Source organism: Dermochelys coriacea, chromosome 6, assembly GCF_009764565.3.
Source record: "Dermochelys coriacea isolate rDerCor1 chromosome 6, rDerCor1.pri.v4, whole genome shotgun sequence".
Classification (NCBI taxonomy): domain Eukaryota; kingdom Metazoa; phylum Chordata; order Testudines; family Dermochelyidae; genus Dermochelys; species Dermochelys coriacea.
In genome coordinates, this window is record NC_050073.1 from 110,010,415 (window position 1) to 110,037,221 (window position 26,807).

A 26,807-nucleotide genomic window follows, 5' to 3' on the forward strand; every position below is an offset into this window, starting at 1 on the left:
ACTGCTCAAAATAATTAATTTGGAACAAAAACTGTGCATAGATCAGCTCTAAGGAAGGGTACAAAGTAAAGCTATTGGACTCTTTGGCTCTTTCATCTTTATGAAGTTGGTGTCTCCTAATAAAGTGTCTCTTGATAGTCCTATCAGAGATGAGTCAGAGCCTTATTGGCCATTCATTCTAACATATGGCTTAGAGTGAAGTAGGAATAGTATGAAACTTGCAGGGGTGAGGTACATATTGAAAATATTTTTCTCCCTCTCTCTCGGGTTTAGGTAGTACATAGGAAGATCAAAAGTATCTTCATGCCTTTTGTGAATCATAGATACAACTTGTGCTCTCAGAGGCTGAGATCGGAGAGAATTTTGATAGAAAAGTATTAGCCCTGTGTTACACCTCTGGGAGTTGCTGCATTTTGCTCCTATTTTGATTTTAGGACTGGGAGCTGAGACAGCATCCTTATTAATCTGCAGGTCAAATGGGTGAATCTGCAGAGATTGGGAAATAGTTTGCTGGTTCTGTTTGACCTGGATAACAGCTGGTAGGCTGATAAATGCTTTGTTGTGGAACAGCTACACCATTTCTAATCTCACACACCACAGGTCAATAAATACATCTTTGGTGCAGTTGGACTGGATCAACACAGAGGTCTGTAAGGGGAGAATACATATATTGCTTGCTTTTGGTAAACCCTGACCCAGGTGGTCAGACAAGGAGCTTAAGGACCCAAAAGCCTGGTCCACCAGGGCTAAATGCAGCCTCAGGACTTGAAGCAGAAAGTTGACCATGTTAACTCAGTGCTTGTGGGTGAAGGTATCTACCTGTAAGCCATGCCACTGAGCACAGTAGTACAATAATAGGTTAAATTTGGGAAAGGAAAGCCCTAAGAGACAACAGTGTGTTCCAGTACATATAAGGGTCTAGCATAATGCGTGTTAATGTTGAAGGCCTTGGTGGTGCCTTCTGGTGTTGAGTGCACCAGAAGTTTATTGATGCTCAACCCTTGTTGCGAGTAGAGTTGGGCAACGTTTTTTACAACACTTTTTTTTTTTTTTTTTTTTTTTTTTTTTTGGCTGAAAACTGCATTTGGGGGGGCCTGAAACTATTTGCCAAATTCAGGTCAAATTTCACAAATACTTTCGGTTGGAAAAAAAAAAAAGCCTTTTAATTTCAAATTTGGCCAATAAGAAAGGTGAAGACAGCAAAATCAAAACAAAAAACTCAAGGGGGTAAAAAAGAACAAAAAACAAAATTTGTTTTGAGTCGACCAAAATGTTTCGGTTGATACAAAATTATTTTTATTTATTAGACGAAAAAATGTTTTGGTATGAATTGAAGCAGATTTTTTTATCTGATTTTTTTTTTCCAGTTTGGCCCCTGTACCAGAAAAATTCATTATTTGCGCAGCTCAAATAGTGAGTTATTGCTTAGTAACATAGATCTAATTTTTGGAGTTTATGCAGCATATTCTTCTACTATGAAAAGCATTTCCAAGCAGAATGATTATTTACCCAAAAAAAAAAAAAAAAGCCAAAGCAAAAGCAAGTGTTGCTGCCCTAGGTTCGAAACATCAGCAGAAACTTCTCAACATAGTATACATTAGCAAATGGTGTTAAATATATATATATATATACTTTAAAATGGAGTTCAGTATTGTTCTCATAGAATCTTCATTGTCTTAAAATCTCAGAAATGACCAGTGATTCTGGGATTGTTTCTACGTTTAGGTGCCTCATTTGAGACACCTTATAGGGGTCTTACTTTCAAAGCCTGGGTGATCTTTTGAAACTCAGACCCCTTTTTAAATTGTCTCGGGTTTGGTTCCCAAAAAAAGAGACGCCCATAGTTGTTTGTCCCTTTTGAAAATGAAGGCCTTGATCTCTTTAATCAGCGTGAGTTTTCTATGAGCCTTATGATGGTGGATCCGTGGTATCTCCATCATATTTATATATTTTACCCTTCGTCTGACCAGCCAGCACAAAAAGAGAAAATATTATAAATTTCTATGTGAATCAATCAGAGCAGGCCTTAAAATTTAAGAATCTTTAACAAATGTGGTTCAAAAAGGTCACACCTTATCAGTATTCGGATGTGCCATATTTTGCAGGATCCTACTTAGCTATGGGGCTTGTCAATAATGAAAAAGGTTGTTTAAACATAGGTTGTTTAGTAAATAGCTGTTAGAATCAGCACAGTCAGACGAGAACTCAGAAGTATCCTAACTCCATATTGACTTCAGGAAACTGATATCTGTAGTTAGTAAGGAAGTGGTAAGTTTGGTGGTAATACAATTTTCAGGCATTTAATTTATTATATTGATCACTTCTTTATTATTTTGTTTTTTATATGAAGTAGGAGATTGTTTTAAAATTAATTATCAAACTTTAAAGATGGCTGCTTAGGGGCTTTTTCATTTCCACTTGAACTAGAAGAACCTACATGTTCATTGTTCAGGAAAAAAGACTTTTAAAAATATGCTATTCCAGTTGCATATTGTTTATTGGCCAAATCTGGGACCAAAAATTTTTCAAAAAACTAATATTAGTTTGAGATGAGCACATCTTGATAATAGGAGGGAGTTTTGCTATGTAGAATTTACATAAAGAAAGGGATGTCATTTGAGAGATCTGAAAAAAACTAATTAGCATGTGGGTCTGAAACAGCATAGTTTAGAAATCCTCTTAATTTAATTCCAGTATAACTAGGAAGTGAGAGAAGTCCAAGTAACTACGGAAACAGGTTTCAGAGTGGTAGCCGTGTTAAAGTATACATGTGACTTCTTTTCCCTCAAAGAATATGAACAAGATTGTTTTTACTAACTGGTATCTTTAATTATTATATTTGTATTATTAGATCTACAAGTAAACGTGGGTGCAATATTGTTCTTCTGAGGTAGATATCAGTAGTTCTAAGGACACAAATGGTAAATAAAAAGATATGTATGATACTAAAACTTTTAAATTTTATTTTGTGTTTCTCAGGAGCTAGAAGCCATTAGAGATGCATTAATTCCTTCTTTGGCCTGTGCTGCAGCTAAAACAGGTGACATGGATGCACTAAAAGCCATAGGAGAAATGGTAAAAAAAAAATTAAACTCTTTACAAATCTTTTATTTATAGCTTAATACAAAATGCATTTGTAAGAGACTGGAAGCAAGCAATATGTCTGTATAATAGAGCATGATAGTAACACTATAATCAAGGTGAGCTGACAAGCATTTATTAATAGGTACTTCAGTCTAGTCTTTTCAAAAATGTTTTATTTCATGTGACATCTTTCAGGCTTGTTCTCAGCCTGTCACTTGTGACTGTGTGAGCTAAGATAAATATGCAAATGCATATTTCTTTTTTGTTGAAGAATTGCAACTTTTAGGTCTGTAATCGAGTGACCAAAGAGATAGAAGTGTTCTCCAACTGGTTTTTGAATGTTTGTTATATCCATAGGTCTATGAATCTCAAAGTAGATACATTTACCAGTAACTACTGGACACCATTATGAACTTGACTAATTAGTTTAACATAAGCTTTTGAGAAACTGTTGCATGTTTAATGATTTTTGGTCATTGGATTCAAACTATAATGTTGGAGTATGTATCATTATGTGATTAAGACCCTGAACCAACCAGCCTCAAGTGTACTATCATTAGCAGTTGTTGTGTATATGTTGCAGGGTGGAAACTTGAGCTGTGAAGATTATGATGGTCGAACTCCACTTCATATTGCATCAAGTGAAGGAAATTTACAACTAGTTGAGTATTTACTGAAGTATGGAGCAACTGTTTATGCTAAAGATATGTTTGGTGTTACCCCACTGAAGTATGCAGTCAAATACAGGTATTAAAAAAATACATTTTACACAAAGATCTATGAGAAGGCCAACCCATCTCATTTCAAATTTATGTCACTTTCAATTAGTGGGTTTTGGTCAGCAATCTGCAATAGTGAAAAGCAGTGATCAATTCTTTGACAGCAAATTCTGTAGTTTTAAAGGATGTGTAAATGGTTTGGATATTTAGGACATTGTAGCTGAAGAAAACAGCCTTGCTGATGCCAAATCCCAGAGCTAAGTATGTTTTTTTTTATCCCTCCCCCTACTCCAGGACTCCATTATTTGTGGTGAGATTTCTTTATAAAAGAAAAATTTGACTTATTAATTTTATTTTTGCAGAAGGGAGAGTTCAGGAACTAGAGCAATAGGGAAGAGGGGGCTGTCTCTTTGTATCTTCCTTTCATCATCAGGAACAGAGGGTTTTAAAATAGAATAGGCTACTCCAGTAGGCTGAAGGGTTTTGTACCCACTCTTTCTTTCTGGGTCACCATTTCTCTGATTTCTCTCCCACAAACTCTACACATTTATTAGCAGAGGCATGCACAATAAGCATGTGCTGGCTGCCTCCCTCGGTGATTCTCTTTCCGTGTTGGCAATGACACCAATAATCCTTGAAGTTGGTCTCCTAGTTGCTGGTGGTCTGTGGGCCAGTCATTCTGCTGGTCTTTATCCTATTGTGTAGGTTCATAGTGCCACAGTTTATCAGAATGTAAAAAGATGTCAATTACTGTAGCTGAAATTAAGCTTGTAGTTTAGAGATTTACATCCTTATTTGTCCTTCCACCCATTTGAAGCTACAGATTGACTCTGACTCTGTCTCTCACTTACCTATGCTTTCCTTGTTTATTCACCCTATCCTTTAGGCCCTTATTATGTGTTTACAGTTTGTGAACACCATTTGTCTGTATTTTTGAGGGACAGTGCCCATTTTATATTTAACAAAATATTTATCCTTTTTCACTCTGTGCCACCAAAGGGTCCCTCAGGTCCAGTGTGTGTCCTGGTCTTTCTCTCCAAATGGCTCTGTTATAGCTTTCAAATGTTGGCAGGTTCACCTGTCTGTGAGGGCTGGATCTGCTCCTTGTGGAGTCTGTCTGTTCTGTTTATCTAACAACTGAAGAAATCTTTGCAAAATGACGTAAGGCTTTTCTCCTCTACAGAAGCTCGGAAGATGGCTTAGCACTGATCCCAGTTTCTGCTAACCCAGGACCCTCAAAGCTCTGGATGGCTGCACACTGTGCTACTGCTAGACCATTGTGTGCCCCCTACATCTTTATAGTTGTCACTGTCATTATCTTAGAACTATCCAAGCCTTTTTGATATAAGAAATATTTATAAAAGTCATAACCCACCCTCCTCTCCCCCACACACAACAACAAGAACTAGCTAAAAGCAAATCAAACAAACTTGCAGTTGAACAGAGGTGCCCCTAGTCCAGTGTGAGAAAGCACTGCATCACTATTAGATGTTCCTGCAAATCAGATACCTGCATTTATTTTACCACACCCAACTACTGCCTGAGGAATTTCACATGAGTTTGTTGTTTGGATTCCTTTTCATTGCCACTCCTATATTTGACTCCTACTATGCCTCTTTAAACCTGTACACCCATTCTGAAATGAGGAGTGGTAAAAGGAAAATGAATCCTAACTATTTTTAGTTTTTGTTTGTTTTTGCCCTTATCAGAATGAGAGGAAAAGCTACATAAATATGCCATTTTATTGTCTGTAACAGTAGCTTCAGGCCTGTAGTGCTAAGATACTAAACTTTATACTGAAGCTGAAGTGGCTCTGGACATTAGAAATCTTGCCGAGCTAATTTATCTCTGATGTAGATAGGGATGTATGGAATCAAATATATGCTAAAAATATATGATTACTACAAAATATATTTGAATTACATTCGTAAAACAAATGCCTGTTGAAAGTGAAGAGAAACAATATTGATGTTAAACTTTTGCATTTCATATTAAGTATCAAAAGGGTGAAATGGCTGTTTTAAAAATTAATATTAATAAGTATTCTGTGCTTTATATCATGGACAGACTTGCAAAATATAAAATTGTGCTTTTTAAAACAATCTAAGAAATTGCCTTAACTTCACAGAACTTTGCACTGATTGATTCCATGTTCTGGAAATTAATATTTTAGTTGAATTGGAATATAATCACCAATTTATTCTGTACAGTGTCTACTCCTCTCAAAAGCCTTGTTTTAATGTGTGTGTCACTTCTCTCAATGATCTGGGGGTTTTTTAGCTAATCATGCAAATCAGAAAAATGACTGGTGGTTTCTCTCTTCCCTTATCATTAGTATGAATGGTCACGATTTGTGTTTCTGCCAAAAAGCATCTTAACAGAGCACTGTCAACCTGCAGGCAAACAAAATGGCCTATGTCAACAGTCGTCTCATGTTTAATCTCTTAAAGTTTTCCTTAATTTTTAAAAAAATTAACTTGATATTTTCATTGCTGTTAAAATTGGAGTTCTTTTAAAAACTATAGTAATCTACTGCATGACCATCTTCTGTCCCATAATACATGTACTCATCCTCTTTATTACTGTGTGTATACACATTCTCTTTATTATAGGGCACTTCACACAATATCTCACACCCAGGAGATAATGTAGGTGAGTTGTTTGGACCTATCAAAGTTAGCAACATCCCTTTAACTGCCATTTTCCCAGTGCCTTAATAGAGTGTTCATTTTCAAAACTGTAAAATAAATACTTTTATAAAGTAAACTTTTCTAAGCATGAAACAGATGTCTCAAATCAAAATTTCATATATTTTATTTATTATAACCTTTTCCTTCTACTTTAAACTTAAGGACTAAAATGGCTGCAAAGAAAAAGTTGTATACAGTATGTGTTGCACACTGGATCCGAGATTATTGTTGGTAAAGTCACTTCCCACATAAACATGCATTGTAATATTTGAAATCTGCAAGGTTATGGTTCCATTATTTTAGTACCTCTGGGATAGAGGGAGAATCTACACTTCACACTGACTCTTTAAAATCACATTGTAGTCTGTCTGATATTATACAGTGCTTCGGTGTTTGAAGTTCATAGTGGTTCAACATTGTGAAAGTTGAATGAGAAAAACTGAGCCAATCCTGTCATAGCCATCATAGCTGCTAGAGAAGCAAGGATCAAAAAGAACAAAGCTAATTAAGTTGAAACATATGTTATACTTGCATTTCTTTAAATGGCTGGTAGAAAGTACAGCCCAAGGTCCTGAGCCTTGTACACATGGGCTTAATTTTGTGCACTCACAGTACATAAACTGATGTTCAGAAGTCCTTGCAGAATCCGTGTTTTAGTTACTTTTCTAAGGATCATGAAATAACTCTGATAACTCAGATTACCGCCTGTGGTGAATATCGACTTTTTAATGGTGACCATGGTATGTACCGATTTTTAGGGATCCCAAAAGATTGAGGGCCAGATCATTCTTGATTTTAGCTGTAGAGAAGGAGACAACAGGTGAAAAGAACCCATGCAAATGGCCAAAAATTTGTCAGAGGAAGAGAAATTTGAGCCTAAGTAGCAGAAGCTCATTTATGGCTTTTGGGGAGCAACTCTCTGCTGGCAAATATGTGAGAGAAATATCCACACAACTGAATTCTGACCGTCAGCACAGATTCCCAGCCTGCACCTTCACACCTCCACATGGAATGAGAAGCGTGGTTTTGTGGTCCAGACATGATTGTAATGCAAGGAGAGCCTGGTTCCTGAGTTGTGTTACCAGTTAGAATAAGGAGCCACGGGGACTAGCGGAGAAGGTCTGGCCCTCCATAGGGGCCCTGAGATTGGAAGGATTTCTATAGGGATCTAAGGTCCTGTGTGAGGCAGGAGGGCTGCACCTCCTACCACCTCTAAAGATCTTCAAACTCCATCTACTAGACGAGAAGCTTTTGCAGTGGAAACAGTTGGCTCAAGACCATGGAGGTTTCCACTTAATTTCAGTTTATTTTAAAAAAAGAAAAAATCTTGCCTACACACACTTTTCTCCTCCTCCCACCCCTATGCACTCTGTTCAGTATATTTATTTAATGCTGCCAAAAAATGCCACAATGGAGCAATGGTCTTTTTAGGAGTGTTAGAAATGCTGAGTATTCCAGGACAGACCACTACCAAGGAAACAGATACAGACACTGTTTGCATGTAGCCCTGTACAAAATACAAGTTTGTAAGTAAATGTAAAAGCTTTTCTGCTATAATCTGTTATCAGTTTCATTTTTCAAATAAGTACTGAACTGCTTGATATGTCTTGGTTAAATCATATTCTTATGAGTTGTATTGTGTAAAGAAAAGTAAATACAGCACTAGTTCCTACTTGCTGTCTCCAGGAGACTCTTACTGACAACCAGCCATGTCTCAAGGGACTCTTCTGATGAAATATTTAAGACAACTAAACCAACTTACAACATGTGCAGTTGCAGTAACTGATCATGCTTACTTTGCTGCAGAGAAACAAAGAAACGAAGATTTCAGTTTCACTCTGAGCAAAAAACCGGCCGCATGATTTAAATGCTAAAATTCCATTGAACAACTGAAAGAATTTAATTTTTGAAAAGGCAAAATTTTAAAAACCTTGTCAGAAAGCTGTTACCAGAATAGCTTATAAGAAAATGCAGATCTTATATCAAATTAAAAATTTTATATTTTAATTGGGCTTCCTCGTGATAAGCTTTAAAGTAACTTCTCTTTGTCAAGATGAAGATTCCAGAACACAAGCTGTTTGACCTACTGTCCGGTTCTAAAATAGGAAAGTATTATAATCTTCAAGAAGAATAAGAAATGTAGAATAAACTGAACATACATTTGAACTTATTTGTTGTTGAATTAATATTAATATTGAGTGACTGGTTTGTTCCTAAGGTTTTGAATCCAGCCGTAGATTGTTGATTTGGTTAATGAGCAGCCTTGTATTTTTCACTTTAAAATGTTCTTATAGCCCCCTCCAAACAAAGTCACAATAGATGTGGTTATACTTGAAATAGACATTCTGGAGCAGTTATGTTTTGGGTGTGGGTTAAATTCTGCCTTTGAGTTTGGGAATTAGACAGCACAATAAATTAACATCTTTTGGTCTCTTGAGAACTGGATCCAAATCCTACAAGGCATTAGGTCAAGTTCTCCAACTATCATATTTTTGTTGATTGTTTTCCACAGCTTGATATAGTGCCTCTTTATTATTACCCTTTTGGGTAATATAGAGTCTGTTGTCAAATTTTGCATGCATTCCACAGCATTGTAATCCAAACAACAAAGTTTTAAGGGGTCATTGCAGTGTTTTAAGGGGCCATTTCTGAGTTCTGTGGCTGAGGAATGGGAGCCAGGCTGGTCATGTAGATCCTGTGATACCTATCAGGCAGAAGAATGTACTCACGGGAGAGGGCCAGCCAAAACATGACCATGGGTGGACTAGTAGGCCATGAAGAAAACTGTATCCAGTTGAGAATAAACTTAGCAGCAGAGGGGTATTTTGTGAGAGATTCTCCCAAAGGTCAAATAAAAATCTAAATGTATGGGTGCTTATATCATCCATGAAGTCATAGGAACTTTGGCATCTCTCATTTTAACCCATAAGGTTTCATTGCTAATATTTAAAAACAACAGAGATCTTACCATGGAGAGAACCAAAATGCCTGCCCAATCTATCCTGTTATGTGGAAAATACACACAGAAATACTGTTACTCTGTGAATGCCTTCATTGTCTATCTGCATTTCAGTTCTTGAATTAACAAGAGCTAGAAATGGGGACAGTCAGGGGACAAATAAATATAGAATCATATTTGAAAGGTATTTATGTTCCTGTCTCTTTGTTTTGGATTCAATAATTGAAAATGTAGCATTTTTGTAAATTCAGTGTGCCAAGGTAGTTAAATGATGTGATAAACCTTTGCCTCTTCTTTGCCCAACATCAGTGCAGAGGAAACTGGGTGGGGTTTAGTGGTCTGTGATGTGCAGGAGGTTAGAGATTATCTGTTGGTCTCTCTTGGCTTTAAACTCAGGCTCCTTGAATGGAGAACATACTCGTCAGTCTCTTTTTTTGTTTTGTTTTGTTTTTTGGAACATACCAATCTGAAAAATGGTGTTTATGGAATACTTGTTTTGATCTGTAGATGTTTTCTCTCCAGGATATTTAATTGTTAAAAATAACTTTTTTTCTTTTTATCAATTTTTTCATAAAGGCATGTAGAAGTGATTCAGTTACTGCGTGAAACTGGAGCTCACCTTTCCAGCCAAGAGGTAGAGAACATAGGAACAGAACTTTGCAGGTAAAGATGACATAAGTTTAGATATTGCATTGTAGAGTGGTCCAAGTGTCAGGAGCACAGCTAGCTCCCAGCCTGGTAGCTAGGCAACACAGCGAGCTCAGCTGGGATCAATGAGCCTTCTCCAAATGTTTGTGTTCCTGATGGGGCAGAGGAGCCAGCAGCCTACTACTTGATCCTTGCAGCAGCAGTAACATAGCAACTGCTCAACTCGTACCATGCCTACAGCTGTATCTGCCTGCCTTGAGCTTTCACTTCTTGCTCAAACCCTTGTTCCTGCCTTGACTCGTGTCCGCTTCAGTCTAGTCCTTGCCTCCCTGCCCTTTTCTGACTCAGACTCTGACCTATGGCTCGGCTTCTTGATTGTGACTTTGGCTTACCCTTTGGCTTGGTGTTCCCAATTCTGGTTCTGACCTTTTGGCTTGGCTCCTCAATCTTGACTCTGGCTTCATCCTTGGATTGGTACCTGACTCCTGGATCTATGCTCGCCATTACTCTGGTCTGCTGCCACAACCTCCAGGTAAGGTCCTGCTGCACCCACTAGGTGCATGCCTCGGCATCTTACACCAAGTCAGCTGTGCTAATATGCAGTAGTTACAGTTACATCATCATCCTGTTATCTCTATTTTCAAGGGTAAATGATTGAGTTGTTAATATGCCCAGGACTTACTTTGAAATGGGAAACAAATGGGGAGTTTATTATTGAAGCAAACGAATGTGGTTGGTTATAAATTACCGGAGTGATATAATAATACGTTAAATAATAATATTTAATACAATAATAATAAAAAAACTAGGGATCCACACGGGGGAGTTACAGCACTTTGGTGTGCATTACAGTTCACACCTCCATAGTCTGAACTGTGGTGCAGTGTAGCAAGGTCCTATGTGAGGAATTCTTGGGTTGTAATCTTGATTCTGACACTGCTGTGGCGTTGGGTATCTTTATCTCAGTGCCACAGTTACTCTGTCTATAAAACAGTGATTTTTGATAGTGACCTGTTTCAATGAGTGTTGTGAGAATTGTTTCTCAAATACTTTCAAGATGGAAAGCACTATATACATAATTATTATAGATGCCAGGGTCCATTGGGTATCTGGCATATACTATTTTTGGGCTAGAATTAATAACGAAAATGCAAGTAAAGGGACCAAATTAAGCATTGACTGTGTGACACACCTGAAGTAGTATAGCAGAACTCCACAAGTGAAATGGAGAGCATTATGGAAAATGTGTAAATGGATTTGAAGCAAGTCTGTCCCTCTTCCTGATGCATTTTATTACTATTGGGTTGTAGGGAACTTATGTTTTTAGTATCTGGATCTTGAGATTAGAGCAACAAGGACAATTTATACTGAAACAATGGAATGGTTTTATTAAAAAAGAAAAATACTTGGAGGAATAGCTTCAACCTTAACTGTAGAGCGAGAATAGCATCCGTCTCAAGAAGAATAACAAGAAAATCCAATAAATATGGGTTCAGACTGCAAATTGGTGGGAACTCTAGCCCCAGTTCACCATATCACTTAAATACATGCTTAATATTAAGCAGATACATAGTCCCATTGAAGTCAATACTTTCCATACACTGCTTTTCCATGCTAATTTTTCATTAATAAAAAATTGTAGTATTTCATCAACTTAAAAGAAAATCATATGGCTTTTTTTCAGATGTGCTGGTGACTTGTCCACCTGCAGTTCCCTCTGAAAATTGTCTCAGTAGATTCTACAATTCTTAAAGTAACAGGCCTTCCCTTCTTTCTTCCTCATTCCCCCAACAATAAACTAAATACTAGTCTCTTCACCCAGACAGAATACTGAACAAAATACATTGTACCATGTCTTCAAAGGCTACAGCTCGGCTACCCGCACAGAAGATATGGATTCCACAGTTGAGGACCTACATATTTCCCAGAGCTTTGCAAGTGATGGAAACAATGGAAAGACTTTTCAAATTAAGAGTTTACTAACTCTGATCCACCTGTCAGAAGTGTTAGGGGAGCGGCTCAAAAAATTACATTCTTTCACAAATAAATTGACCGGATACATCGCCCCTTCTGCCCTCTGCAGAACCTGCTTAACTGGCTAGCCTAGTAGTAGTACTAGAAAAATGAGAGCATGTGGCTTTAAACAGAAAGTGAATGTGATGCAATTTGTGGTAGTACATTCAGGGAATATTGTGTATACTGGATCTGTATTGTGTACATTGTGTGATCTCTTGTATTTTGAATGAAGTGGTAATGAACCCCTGAGGCTTTTGAGGCATTTTAAATTGGTTTTTAATGGTGTTAAGCTAACAGAGGACAAAAAACCCCATTTGTTTTAAAGGTATCTCCTGTGCAGAGAGTGGAATATATATATATGGAGAGGAGAATGAGTGGGCTTTGTGCATGGAATGATTGCATGGATTTCCTTGTCTTGAGACTTTCCACCACACAAAATGAACGAAGCATGAAACAATCCACAACGCACAGCCACACCGCGTACAAGAATAGTGGCCTCACACCTATGGGGAACCCAGGACTACTTCATCAGCGTAAATCCTGTGGCCATGCCCCTTGCATTGGCCTACACAGAGCTGATGTGGAGTCCAGTTCCACAGTGCACATGGTATTGAGCGAGACACTGAACTTTGACTTATCAGCAGGGCACTTCTGCACAAGGGAACCATTTAACTTATACTACTCTGGAAGGCCTTCGGTGTCCCTTTGCAGAGAGTTGAATTTCCTCCAGATTGTATGAGCCAAAATGCTAAAGTGTTTGTAGTTAATATTGTCTTGTTGCAGGTATTCTGTCCTTCCAAGGTGTCAAGGAATACTCACTTTGGGATATGACAGCTCTTGATGATTTGAGCAAAACTCAGTGATTTATTCTTCCATGCTAGTTAATTTCACGTTATCCTCCACCCCTGCACCATCTTCCTAGGGAGTTTTCTCATACTAGGCATTGTCATATTGGTGAGGCTGTTGCATGTGTTCAGCCTGGTTAGAGTTGCCTTTGGAACAAATAGGTGTTTTACTGACTTCTCCTTCTGTCTAATTTAAATGACCGGCACCATGGCAATATGCCCAGCCCCCAGGGTGTGGAGAGCCAAAGCTGGTTGGTTCCTAAGTAGCATTCAAGGACTGGTTTAGCTAATTTTAGCATTGTGTCAGGAGTCATCTTGTATTGTTCTCTACCTGAATTAAGATCCAAAAGCCAGTTTTTCCTCACTGCTTCTCTTTTGTCAAAATAATTTGGCTTTATTCTGTATTCATTCATCTCCATGGCCAGTGCTTTTGCTGTTTTAACTCTAGCCCCTTAATTTCCTTGTCTTTAGACATAAAATGATTTAGGATTTAGAAGTGTTCGGTTTAGTACATTTGGTCATCGGTTGATAACTGTAAAATGTCAGTTGGAGTTCTTTCTAGTGCATCTAGTGTTGGAATTGTACTTGCAAACAAAACACTATGACGTTATCCAGTCTTTTAGCTGCCTCTTTTAAGGGTTAATTCATCCTGTTTTTAGAAAGTGAGATGAGGAACTAAGTTTTCTTACCAGTCGTCCCTTAGAATCTTCCAAATCTATTTTCCTACTGCAGGGGTATTGTTGTCTTTATGCAAAACAAAACTGTGACAACTCCAAGACACATAATGGTAACTCCCCAGATTTGTTCAGAAAGCTTCTCTGCTAGATCCAGTTTAGCCACAAATTTGATTTATACTGGTTGGGTTTTTGAATGTCAATTAAGTGAATGTCACCTCTTCTGAACGTCTGTGCACAACAAGGCTGAAATAAGGGCAGGTGAGCAAGCAAATCAGTTCACTCACTCGTATCCTCATATGTTAAAATATCAGTTTATGAAATCCAAGGATGTTCTTTTTCAAACCTGTTATCAGGATAACATACCTTTTTAAGTCTGATCCCAGATGTTGGGATAAATTATAGTTCGGAAGGTACTAGGACTATGCTTCTAATCTCTGGTTAACTTTCTGAAGAAATAAAATATGAAGCAGGCTTTTATAATCTTAATCTCCCATCTCTCCTTGCAGTTACGAATAAAAAGGCCTGGGTACACTGGATAATATGAACGGTATCCTTGAATGCACTCTAGATAGAATTATTTTAGTCCCCCACAGAATCACCACCTTGCTTATCAAGAATCTTCACCAGCAGAAAAACATAATTTCTTTACTGTCTGGGTGGTGCTGCAGCTACAAATATCTCACCATTTCCCAGTGGTTTTAGTTACACTTTGAACAAGCAGGATCCTCACATGGATCTGTGTGTAAGAGCCCCTGAGAAAGATGAGGTCCTGAGCTCACCACAAAAAAGGAACTCAGCCTCCCCACCCTTTGCAAAATCCTACAGATGAATCATCAGTACCTCATGGTAAACACTATCAGTAACTGCTATAAAACTTGTGCTTTCTTCTAAGCCAGTTAAAATGTTACCAACTTTTTATACTTATTTTGCTGTCACTGCAATGCGTATTTTGAAGGTCATGAAGCACTCATAACAGTTTTTATGCTTGTAATCTAGTGCTACCTGCACATACTAGTTAATTAAATTACATTTATCACTTTTCCGCTATCTTGACTCTTCTACAGTCAAGTCCTTTTGCCCATAATGGAAATTCCTGTATTATGTAACAGTTTTATAGTCATCCTTTCCAAATGTTAAAAATCCAGTGGTTGGTAGTCTCATCTATGCTTCCTGCCGACTATATGGTATGCCAAGTGGCACAAGAGCTTAGCAGTGTGGTGTTTTTCACACTCAACCAGTGCTGAAGTGTTATCTGTTTTGGAGGGTGGGATTTCCTTTTTTTATATAAAAATATATGAAGCCTTGAACGTTTGAAACTGGGCTGGCATTAAAACGTGTTCTGCACCAGACACACTCCCATTTTTCTATAGAGCCAGGCCCTTCCTTACTGTGCTTTTCTGCATGTGCGCAAGAAGGAAGCTCCTGTCTTGCAAACCTCAGGATCATTTCAAAAGTTTCTTGGAGTATGTCTACACTGCATTTGAGAGGAAGCCTTCCAGCTCGAGTCCAAAAACTCATGCTAGCACGGTAAAAATAGCTCCGTAGATGGTACTTTGATGTTGCAACTTGGGCTGGAGCTTGGGCCCTCGTGGCCGGAGTGGAGTTGGCAGCCTGAGACCAAATGTCAAAGCACCGTCTACTCATCTATCACGAGCCCCACTAGCACAAATCTGTGGACCTCCCAGGCTCTCTCCCAGATGTGGTGTAGACATGCCCATGCAAGACATGCAGGAAGGTAGCTCTTCTGTTGTAAACTAGGAGAGTCTGTAGTAGCAGGGCTTCTCTCTTGTGCTCCTTCCAAAGCATGCCAATGGCTCTCCTCTGTTGCCAACCTGTTAGGTGCACAGGAGGCTTCTGGCTGTGGGTAGGAGACCCTGCAAACCTCAGAAGGTACATAGCAGTGGAGTTCCTGTTATGCAGACCTAAAGAGCTTTCCTTTTTTGGCACACCTCTGAAATTGGATTAAAGTTATTTAGAATCAACATAATGTCTGAGAGATGCAAGATGACCAAGCTACTTGCATTCTTCAAGCATATCAAATTGATTGACCCTTCTCAATTTAAAAATCTCACCTAGGTCTTTACCAAAACCATTCCTCTGAGGCAGTAAACCTCAAAGGATGCCCCTATTTAGCTTTTGATATCCAGGAGGAAAAATGTAAATTGGCTGTGAATTAATCAACAGAATAGAATAAAGTTCACCTATAGTGGCAGACGTGAAAACAAATAATAAACATTTATCTCACTGGTTTTGCTCTTGGTTAGGATACAGTGGTACTACATTATCTGTGTGTTTATTACCCGTTTGAGCAATTGTGACGTGATAACCTGGCATTCTTAGTTTTGTTGGTAAATACTCCCATCTATGATGATGTCAGCAAATTTGGACAAATCCAGACACAGAGATTGCATGTGTTCCACTACAGTCTTGAGGGTCAGCACCCTTTATTTGGCCTTGAATTAAAGCCAACCCCCCCCAAATTTTCACTTCAAATTCTGTCATCCCAAAATTTAAAATAAGCATCTGAACTGTGGATGTGCAGTCGGTCACCAAACTGAAGCAGAGAAATTTCTTTGCTACATCCTTAGGTGAAATGCAGGGTAATCAGCTAAGTATGGTTTATTTTTGGCTGGACAGTTATTCAGCAATAGTTGGAATTAGCAAACTTCTGAGGATGTGATTTTTTTTTTTTAAATTTGCAACTGCCATTCATTGTTACAAGAAATCCTGATCAGTGAAGAGTATCATTTTTGTTTGTTTGTTACTGACTTAGAAGCTTCATGGTTTCAACCTCTGTGGCAGTTTTAACTCAGATTGCCCTCTCTGAACAAGAGCTTTGGAGTGGGCAGCGTGCAAGTAATGAAAGCAGTTTTGTTTGTGGTGCTTGCTGTGATACTGTCTGAATTACCTGGGTTTGTTTGGTAACACAGTGGTTTTTTTTAATGTACTCTTCTTTGGGTATAGTGATTTTTTTTTTTTTTTTTTTTTTGCTTTGCACGATGGGAGAATGATAGACCCCTTTTTGGCAGCCCAGCACTTTCCTGTTCAGACTTTGAGAAGCTCTTGATTCTCATCGTCTGGCTTTGATTTTTATAGCCAGAGAATCTCACTGTGCCTATAGCAAAAGATGAATCTTCTGAAACAAATAAGCTTTCACTTGTTGAGTAGCCACTGCTGTGAGCTACTAATTTCCCTATTTTTCTAATACTCCTGCTGTCTTGTGCAATTTATAAGGGCTCTTCCCTTTCAACTCACTATTAAACTCCCCATTTTGGTCTGTTGTCAGTGGGAAATAACTTCTTTGCAACATTGCTTTCCATTAGTGCTTCCTCAACATTTCTTCTCTTACATATGCCAGCCTGCTCCCACTATTAAATTTCTCATACAAAACAAAGACCCTAACTCCTCTCCATCTGTCCCCTACCCCTTCACTCCATCTCAACAGCCAAAGGCACTGCATTTGTCTTCTTCCCACCCTCTCAGGCTGCTGCAAGTAAAGACCTTGAAAAAGCTTTCTTCTCACCTACCCTCAGGCTGCTGCAGTTAGAGGCTTCCACTCCCCTTTAAAGATTTTTTTTAAGTACCTGAAAATATTTATCAACAGTTGAGAAGTGGCCTCAGACTAGCAGGGAATATCAACTTTTGCAGACTTGACTGCGGAATGACCCTTCTACAAGCAGTCCTGGCTGCCTGCTGCTGACATCTCACATGCCTTTGCTGCACTGTGACTCCTCCCTCCCCTCCCCCCCCAAGTCTGCTCAGCCAGTCTACCACACTCAGGAGCCTTTCACCTTCCTCCTTATCCTTTGCCTGCTATCCTCAGTACTCTTTTCCTTCAGAGAGAGAGAGCGACATTCAGGGCAGCAGGTCATATGCCACAGACGAAACAAACAGGCCTTTTCCGTCCCTCACTTCAATGAGATCCAACCTCACTGGAGAATCACCTGGCTGTTTCTGTTCAGATATTCAGCAAGTAGTCAATATTAACGTTTAAGGGCCTTACAGCTCCAGAGCTAACAGCCTCTTGAGATGGCTGGGGGTAGCCCCAGTCCTTAAAGTGCGTCAGGTCGCGGATCTGGGAAACAACCTTTCTAAGAAGCCAGCCAAGTTGCTGAGGGGTACACATTTTTAGTAAAAAAAAAAAAAAAAAAAAAATTAAAAAAAAGAGTACTTGTGGCACCTTAGAGACTAACAAATGTATTTGAGCATAAGCTTTTGTGAGCTACAGTAAAGTAAATGGCTCTTTATTGGCATGGAGTTTTATAAATTGCCCTTAATTTAAGATCCAAATACTGTAGCACCATTGCAATTATCCAAATGGCACCACAGAAACATAATGCTGTCCTAACCACTGATAATGACTATTAACATTCATGCTAGAGGCAATATTGTATCGGATATGTTTATACAACTTTTGGAATTTGTTTTTTAAGTGCAATATTTTGTTAGCATGTCTGCTGTCACTCTCATTATAGTAAAACTATTATTGAAAATGCAAAACTCTGCAACTCAAATGTGGGATAGCCCCCCCCAACTCCTCTTAGACTCCATTTCACAGGATAAATATTGTGTTGTGAAATATGAAACTGCGTATCTTTTTTCCCCTTTGGTCATAGTCACACCCACTGGGTGAAACTAGCCTGTTGTAAGTTGCTTATAATACAGCCCTGTTAAATTAAGGAACTGATTCATCAAGCATGTTGCTGGCTCAGCTGTTCAAAGCTTTTGTAAACTTCTCCGTCGCTTACTTGTGCCCCCCCCCCCATCCTGGCAGTCATGCTAAGATTGTTGTTGGTTTAGTGTTCACATTAGTTTCTCTGATAGTTAAGAGAACACAGTATGACAGTGAGATGCCCTTACAGATTTAGAAAAAGTAAACTATTCTTAATTGTTCTTTTTCCAGCCTTGCTGCTAATGGCGATGTGGAAGGGTTGTATGCCTGGTATCTAGCTGGTGCAAACCTGGAACAAGCTGGTTATGATGGCAGAACTCCCTTACAAATAGTAAGTGTGGCTATAGCTGTACTGCATGTGGAGCTCTGCTAAGCGTATGTGTTACGACATATCTGTTCTGACACATAGGTTGGGCAAATTAAATGCCATTTTGGTTCCGACAATTTTGATTAAAAAAAAGTATTTGCTTCAAATTTATGACAAGTCCAGAACTCTTGTCAAGCAATAAGTCATTCCCCCAACTCCCCACAAGCAATTAGACATTTCAGTCAGGCTTTAAGTAGTTTTGCATGCATGTGTACATGCACACAAGACATGGCAATACTCTCTACATTTCTGTTTACAGGCAGAAGCTACAGGGCATGTGGAGCTCCTCGACTTTCTTAATCAACTGAAGCTAAAGATGGTAATGGTTCTTTTAAAAGTTCTTGATTGCTGAAATGAGCCTTGGTTGTCTTTTGTTGTTGTTGTAGGATGATTTTGTAGTTAAGGCCCTGGACTGGGCTTGGAGAATTCTGAGTCCAGTTCCTGGCTTTGCCACAAACTTCTCTGTAACCTTGAACAAGACCTTTAACCTCTCTGTGCCTCAGTTCCCTATTTATAAAATGGGGATATAATCTAAATAGACTGCCTTGTCTATTTAGACAATAAACTCTTTGGGGCAGGGACTGTGTCTACACAGGATCTATACAGCACCTAGTGCTATGGGATCATAAATTTCATCTAAGTGTTACTATAATGTAAAAGATAGATAATTTACAAAGTAAAGAATGCATTAGTGAGTTTCTTCTCCACAGGTCTGACAACTGTTGGTACATGGATTTAAATTTACTAAAGTAAACCCAAATCAGGAATACTTCTAGTCAGAATCAAAATAGACAGACAAACTACAACCATGCAAATACTTCAGAGTTTACATATTTCATTCAAAAGGAAAATGTTGTGTTTTTGTAATGTGTGCAAATAGATTACGCTTATAGCAACCAAGAAAATACATTGAGTGAATTAAACATTCCCCAAAACAAGTATCTTGATACTTAAACCAACAAGTTCCTTTCATGGCTTTGGGGCTGTTTCATTGCAGTGTAGACTTCCAGACATTTCCATGTCAAGATTAAAAGGCAAGATGGGCTCATTTGCCAGAGCAACAACTTGGGATCACTTCGTATCATTCTACTTCTTTCTCATCTCATCCCTGGCATGTTTTGATGGCTTATTCATCTATCTTGTCTGTATTAGATTGTAAATTCCTCTGAGCACCCTTGCCTCATATGGACACCTATGGCGCTATATAAATGATAACACACACTCTGGCTCACTGAGAGCCAGAGAGAGAGAGAGACCTAACTAAGCACATGTTAGGAATTATTGACTATTGACCATAGAAGACTTGAGTTTAAAAGGCCATACAGATTCACCCTGCCATTGTAGATTCTGAATCAGGACAGTAAGAGAGATCAGGAATTTCAGAGACTGACTGAATTCTTTACACTGAATGTCAAAATTAACAGTATTGACATGTATCTTCTCCAGCCAACAGTCAAATAAAACTGGGAGAACAGTCAACCAAATCTTAAATGATGCATGGATGTTTGGAGAAGAATCACCACTCAGCTTGCCACTATAACTGGAGGAATTTTAAACACTTACATTTTTTTTTTCCTCAGAATTCTACTCTGATGCAATCATCTCACATTGGAGATTAGATATCTCTCTTTTCCAGTGTACTGGAAAATCTAAGATATTGGAGAGGTTAAAAAAAACAAAACCCTCAGGATGTTTAAACCGTTGGGCTGGATTCTCCACTGCTATGCACCTTGGGTAGTCATTTACACCTGAATAAAATGGATGTAAAATGCTCCCATTGGTGTATGTGAGTGGGGAATTCTCATTGGTAGCATTCTATACCCACTACTCACTGATTTAGTGATTCAGTAAAATTCAAAGATTTGTGGTGCCTTTACATTCACCTCAATTGAAGTCAATATTTATTTTTAAATAAAATTTGATATCAGACTGAGAAGCATGTCACTTTAAATCTGTAACTCTCATATGGGCCATCTCTTGATTTTTTTTTTTAAATCTTCCCTACCTATAGGAAAGACAATCTGAAGGCATTCCTGAGTGTTGGATTAGAGTTTACTCTAATGTAAGCTCTTCTTGGAAAGGCTTCAGGCAAATTTGAAGTGGTCCACACTGCATGTCTTAAAGCTAACTGTTTCTTTATATGATTTCTCCATAGGTTATGGAAAATGAACATTCCTGGAAAAAAAGCCAGTTTTGAACAATTAAACAATACTGGGCAATATTTTTTTTAAAGAAGAAGAATTAAAAAAAGGAAAATGAAGATGATCGCAGTTGCTACTAGAGTATATTGGGAACCTAGAATTAATTTAGAAATATATTTACTTTTTTCTTATCTTTTAAGATTATTTTCTTATGGCTGATATTTCAACTTTCTTTTAAAAAATGAAAACCTGTTACACTAGCGTGTCACATCTTAATTTAGGTCCTTTTTCAGTGCCAAGTGTCTGTGCATATAGCTGTAAACAAATAAGACTAGAATGTCATGATATGGTCTCTTGCTGTATAAATATTTTATTTTATTTTTCTATAACTAGCATGCTGCATTTTTCATTTTCTATAATTGGGACACTGAGTTTTTATCTAGTATATCTATGGAGGAAATGCTGCATGCAACCTGCAGCATTTCTCTTATGGTGAATTTATATTTTGGGGATGGAATTCAAAGTTGATTATATATCCATGGATTTACATTAATAAAATCTGGAAATAAATGTTTGCTTCACTTAACTGGTTTCTTGCAATAGTTTAGATCATGTAAGTAATAATAATTACAACAACTGTGTGTGTGTCAGCGCAAATAATTGCATCAATCAAGAGCATCCACCTGCAGTTCTGTGCTAATATTCACCGATGTGTCACTTTAAATTGCACTTTTTAAATGTATTATAAGGCTAACACCTTAAACACAGGGCTTGTTAGCACTGTGCCACAGTGCAGATTACATGCTTCAGAATTGTGTGCCAAAATGTTGCTAACTGCTCCGTGTGGGTGCTGTAGGTGTGTTCTAAAAGGTACCCAGTTCACATTAACATGAATGATAGTAAGACACACTTTGGTGCATCCTGCAATTCGAATCCCCATAGTTTGCACTGTGGCACAGTGTAGACGTAGGCACATTCATTGATGGGACTCTTTAACTGAACTGAGTTTCTGTAACAATGATTTTACCTACCTTCTGAAGAGGACTTAATCAGAATAGCTATGTTTGACATCAGATTGTATCTTGAGTGGCTAAAGAATTAATACATTTCTGGTTAAAGCAATAATGTTTCTAGGTACAAAAACCTAGAACTTGCGAATATAGAGAATACTTAAGGCAGATGCACAGATAGGGGATACAACTTTTGATTTACAACTATGATTTCTGATTTTATGTCTTCCTCAAACAAATGGCACCTTTGCTGAAGCACAGAGGAGTTCCTTCCCTTTCCATAGCCACCCTTTCCATGCAGCCAATGCTCCATTGATTCTTTCTGAGCCCTTTAGCATTGGAAGCCTTCCCAGGCCAACTTACAGACCAAATTCCCCCAGGAATATGGAGTGAACACTATGTACATGATTGGAGAAAACCCCACTTTCTCTGCCAAACACAACTATTCTCCTATGGAATATACTGTACACATACGATCCAATTTTCACACCTAGAAGTACATGATCTTGTTTTATGCTAACATACATTTGGTGCATCCATTCACATTGGAGCATTCCTTTAGTCACAAAAAACATCTTAATGCATGTACAAAAATACTGTCTCTCATTAGTACTGTTTGAACCTAATCCAGTATGGGTATGATTGAACACTATTGGTGTATTAGGAGCTTCTCTTACTAAGCTAACATCCTGATCCATTGCATTAATGAAATTTATTAAATGGCTAGCATTATATAGCAAGTAAATTATAGCTCTCACATTAATATGGATCAAGCTAATAAAATCCAAAGATAATGATTAAATAAACTTCAAAAGGAACAATGTCAAGATGTTTTAGGCCACAACCTTATCATATCCTTGAACTGGTGAATTATAGGCAGACTTAACAATTTAAAAGCTATGTACATGTATTATCCTGATCATAGGGCACGAGAATAGCTTTATTTGCATCAGACCTAGACTGAGTGAGTGACATCTTAAGAATGGCAAACTTTCTAAAAATTGCTACACTGGAACAGGAAATCCCTCGCTAACAGTAATACGTCACTTGAAGATAAGTTAAATTTGGGACTGAAATGGTGGATTTTGGGGGGGGCGGAGAGGCCTTTAAACTGATGCTGTTAGACAAAATCAATTAATCCATGGCATTCATTCTTAGTGACACAGCAGAATAATTATTGCAATACACAGTATATAAGAGCACTTATGGGAAACCCTCTAAGGACCGACATATACTGTGGATACCATTCTATCTTTAGAAAAGAACATTTAAAAAGCATATATGCTAAAGTAGAAAAACTGGTGATCACGTCTTTAAAGTGTACAATACAGCATATAGAAAAGGAGTACTTGTGGCACCTTAGAGACTAACAAATTTATTTGAGCATAAGCTTTTGTGAGCTACAGCTCACTTCATCGGATGCATTTGGTGGAAAATACAGTGGGGAGATTTATATACACACACAGAGAACATGAAACAGTGGGTTTTATCATACACACTGTAAGGAGAGTGATCACTTAAGATGAGCCATCACCAGCAGCAGGGGGGGGAAAGGAGGAAAACCTTTCATGGTGACAAGCAAGGTAGGCTATTTCCAGCAGTTAACAAGAATATCTGAGGAACGGTGGGGTGGGGGGGAGAAATAACATGGGGAAATAGTTTTACTTTGTGTAATGACTCATCCATTCCCAGTCTCTATTCAAGCCTAAATTAATTGTATCCAGTTTGCAAATTAATTCCAATTCAGCAGTCTCTCGTTGGAGTCTGTTTTTGAAGATTTTTTGTTGAAGGATAGCCACCCTCAGGTCTGCAATCGAGTGACCGGAGAGATTGAAGTGTTCTCTGACTGGTTTTTGAATGTTATAATTCTTGACGTCTGATTTGTGTCCATTTATTCTTTTACGTAGAGACTGTCCAGTTTGACCAATGTACCTGGCAGAGGGACATTGCTGGCACATGATGGCATATATCACATTGGTAGATGCGGAGGTGAACGAGCCTCTGATAGCGTGGCTGATGTGATTAGGCCCTATGATGGTGTCCCCTGAATAGATATGTGGACAGAATTGGCAACGGGCTTTGTTGCAAGGATAGGTTCCTGGGTTAGTGGTTCTGTTGTGTGGTGTGTGGTTGCTGGTGAGTATTTGCTTCAGGTTGGGGGGCTGTCTGTAAGCAAGGACTGGCCTGTCTCCCAAGATCTGTGAGAGTGATGGGTTGTCCTTCAGGATAGGTTGTAGATCCTTGATGATGCGTTGGAGAGGTTTTAGTTGGGGGCTGAAGGTGATGGCTAGTGGCGTTCTGTTATTTTCTTTGTTGGGCCCGTCCTGTAGTAGGTGACTTCTGGGTACTCTTCTGGCTCTGTCAATCTGTTTCTTCGCTTCAGCAGGTGGGTACTGTAGTTGTAAGAATGCATGATAAAGATCCTGTAGGTGTTTGTCTCTGTCTGAGGGGTTGGAGCAAATGCGGTTATATCGTAGAGCTTGGCTGTAGACAATGGATCGTGTGGTATGATTTGGATGATAGATAGAGGCATATAGGTAGGAATAGCGGTCAGTAGGTTTCCGATATAGGGTGGTGTTTATGTGACCATCGCTTATTAGCACCGTAGTGTCCAGGAAGTGGATCTCTTGTGTTGACTGGTCCAGGCTGAGGTTGATGGTGGGATGGAAATTGTTGAAATCATGGTGGAATTCCTCAAGAGCTTCTTTTCCATGAGTCCAGATGATGAAGATGTCATCAATGTAGCACAGGTAGAGTAGGGGCATTAGGGGACGAGAGCTGAGGAAGCGTTGTTCTAAGTCAGCCATAAAAATGTTGGCATACTGTGGGGCCACGCGGGTACCCAACGCAGTGCCGCTGATTTGAAGGTATACATTATACAATACAGCATATCTTTCTATACCACACATCCTGTAGAAGCATCTTAAAGTGACTAAAAAAAAGTACAAGCCTTCAGCATTAAAACTGGGAAAAAGGTACAGTAAGTTATTGACCTTTTCCTGCACATAAACCAGGTAAACAAATTCCCATTTTTAAAACACTTGGGGCCAAGTTTTCAGTCATAGTGTAAGTGAATTCTACTCCATTGAAATCCAGTGGTGTGTTTAGCATTCCTGGTTAAGTTTGGGCAAAAGTTTAGAAATGTGATATAGTAAGAAATGGGTTTATATCCAAGAACATAATAAAAACTTAGAAGTAGAATGCAATACTCAAGTCATGTACATGGAATGAGCACTTGCCTGCTATGGCTAGGAAAATTATAATAATGCTTTATAACTGAAGAGAAATATGTCAAAACCAACTAAAATACAATGGTAAGCCTTTAACTCTGATGTAATATGCTGTTCACATTCTGCCTAAAGTAGCAAGCAACTTGAAAAGTTCCAGAAAATTGCACCAGGCAAAGTAAACAGTCTGGAAGATCTGCAGAGAATGAGTTTTTAAATTATGTTGCTGAGGTATATTAAAAGCATGAAAGAAAGGCTAAGAATTTACCTGAGACAGTAAATAGTAGTAACCTTTTTATATGCTAAAGATGACTGTAAAGGATTCATGATGTAATTAAAATGGCAAGCAAAAGCTATCACGGGAAGGGAACAAGGCAGGGTTGTGAACCTTTGTAGCAGGCTATGGATACTCCCATTGAAGGGAACTGAAAAGGATGAAGCTATAGTGGAACCTCAGAGTTACCAAACACCTCGGGAATGAAGGTTGTTCGTAATTCTGAAATGTTCCTAACTCTGAACAAAACATTAGGGTTGTTCTTTCAAAAGTTTACAACTGACTTAATACAGCTTTGAAACTTTACGATGCAGAAGAAAAATGCTGGTTTTAACCATCTTAATTTAAATGAAGCAAACAAGCACAGAAAGTTTCCTTACCTTGTCAAACCTTTTTTTTAAGTTTCCCTTTATTTTTTTTAGTAATTTACATTTAACAGAGTACTGTACTGTACATTATTTGCTTTTATTGGGGAGGGGGGAGTGTCTCTGCTGCCTGACTGCATACTTCCAGTTCCAAATGAGGTGTGTAGTTGACCAGTCAGTTTGTAACTCTGGTGTTCATAACTCTCAGGTTCTACTGTATTAAAAAAGTAGCAGGGACCACCTTAAATCAGCTGTGGTGTTTGCTCAGACTTTGGCTGAAAGTTACTTTAGAGTTAGATCCTAACTAAACCAAGAGTTGTTCTGTAGTCAACTGAATGGAGAGAGGAGTAACCATGTGTCTCATGAGTGTCACCGTGATAATTATGCCTTTGAATCATAGCACCCATGTGAAATATATATTATACAAACAGTACAGCATAGGTCCTAGGACTCTGCCCTGTGGAACCCCAGAGTGCAGGCAAATCACTTTGAAACATATTGAGCTTTAATCACTGAAGCGGCAATCCATGGAATTGGGGTTTTCCCAAGACCCCGTTTTACTTAGTTCCCCAAGAACTCTGTTCGACTCAAGGCTCACTGAGGTTCCTTTATTTGGTATACAGCAAAGTTACACTGAGCTGGTCAGACTCAAGCATAGGGGGTGGATATAGGGCGTATCACACATCCAAAATTACACAGCAAAACTTGCATAGATTTTTACTAATGCTAGTAATGCATGCATTTTTAACTACACATTGCATTGTATGCCTCATGATTGGCTTGGTTACTTTTCAGAAACCAATCCCTATACAGCATGATCTGTCCATATGCTGTTCATGTATAACCTGATTTTTACATTCCAAGTTTATTTTGTCCACTGGTCGTAGCACCACGGTGTTCCTGCTTACCTTAGCTACCACAGACATCATGACTCCAGCATACTGCTTGCCCCAATTTAAGCTTCCATTCACCTTCCCAGTCATGCACACTAAGGAATTGTCTGTCTTACATCGTTATTTATGCCTACCCAAGCCTACACATGGTCAATGAGTTAAGTTGAAGCAGTATGATCCAATACTCAAACCATAGTAAATACTAAGAAGGTTGGTCTCT

The 26,807-nt window shown here is 38.5% G+C and overlaps 1 protein-coding gene across 1 annotated transcript in view; it reads left to right on the top strand.

Annotated features, from left to right (window-relative positions):
• The window catches only part of ASPG (asparaginase), a 75,431-nt gene extending 54,055 nt beyond the window's left edge, over positions 1–21,376 (top strand). The window contains exons 11-16 of the mRNA XM_038406175.2: positions 2,980–3,075; positions 3,668–3,831; positions 10,029–10,115; positions 18,542–18,641; positions 18,937–18,996; positions 20,833–21,376. Of these exons, the coding sequence (XP_038262103.1) occupies positions 2,980–3,075; positions 3,668–3,831; positions 10,029–10,115; positions 18,542–18,641; positions 18,937–18,996; positions 20,833–20,874 (549 nt within the window). The 3' untranslated portion in view covers positions 20,875–21,376. The remainder of the gene's footprint in view (positions 1–2,979; positions 3,076–3,667; positions 3,832–10,028; positions 10,116–18,541; positions 18,642–18,936; positions 18,997–20,832) is intronic.
• The last annotated feature ends 5,431 nt before the right edge of the window (positions 21,377–26,807 follow it).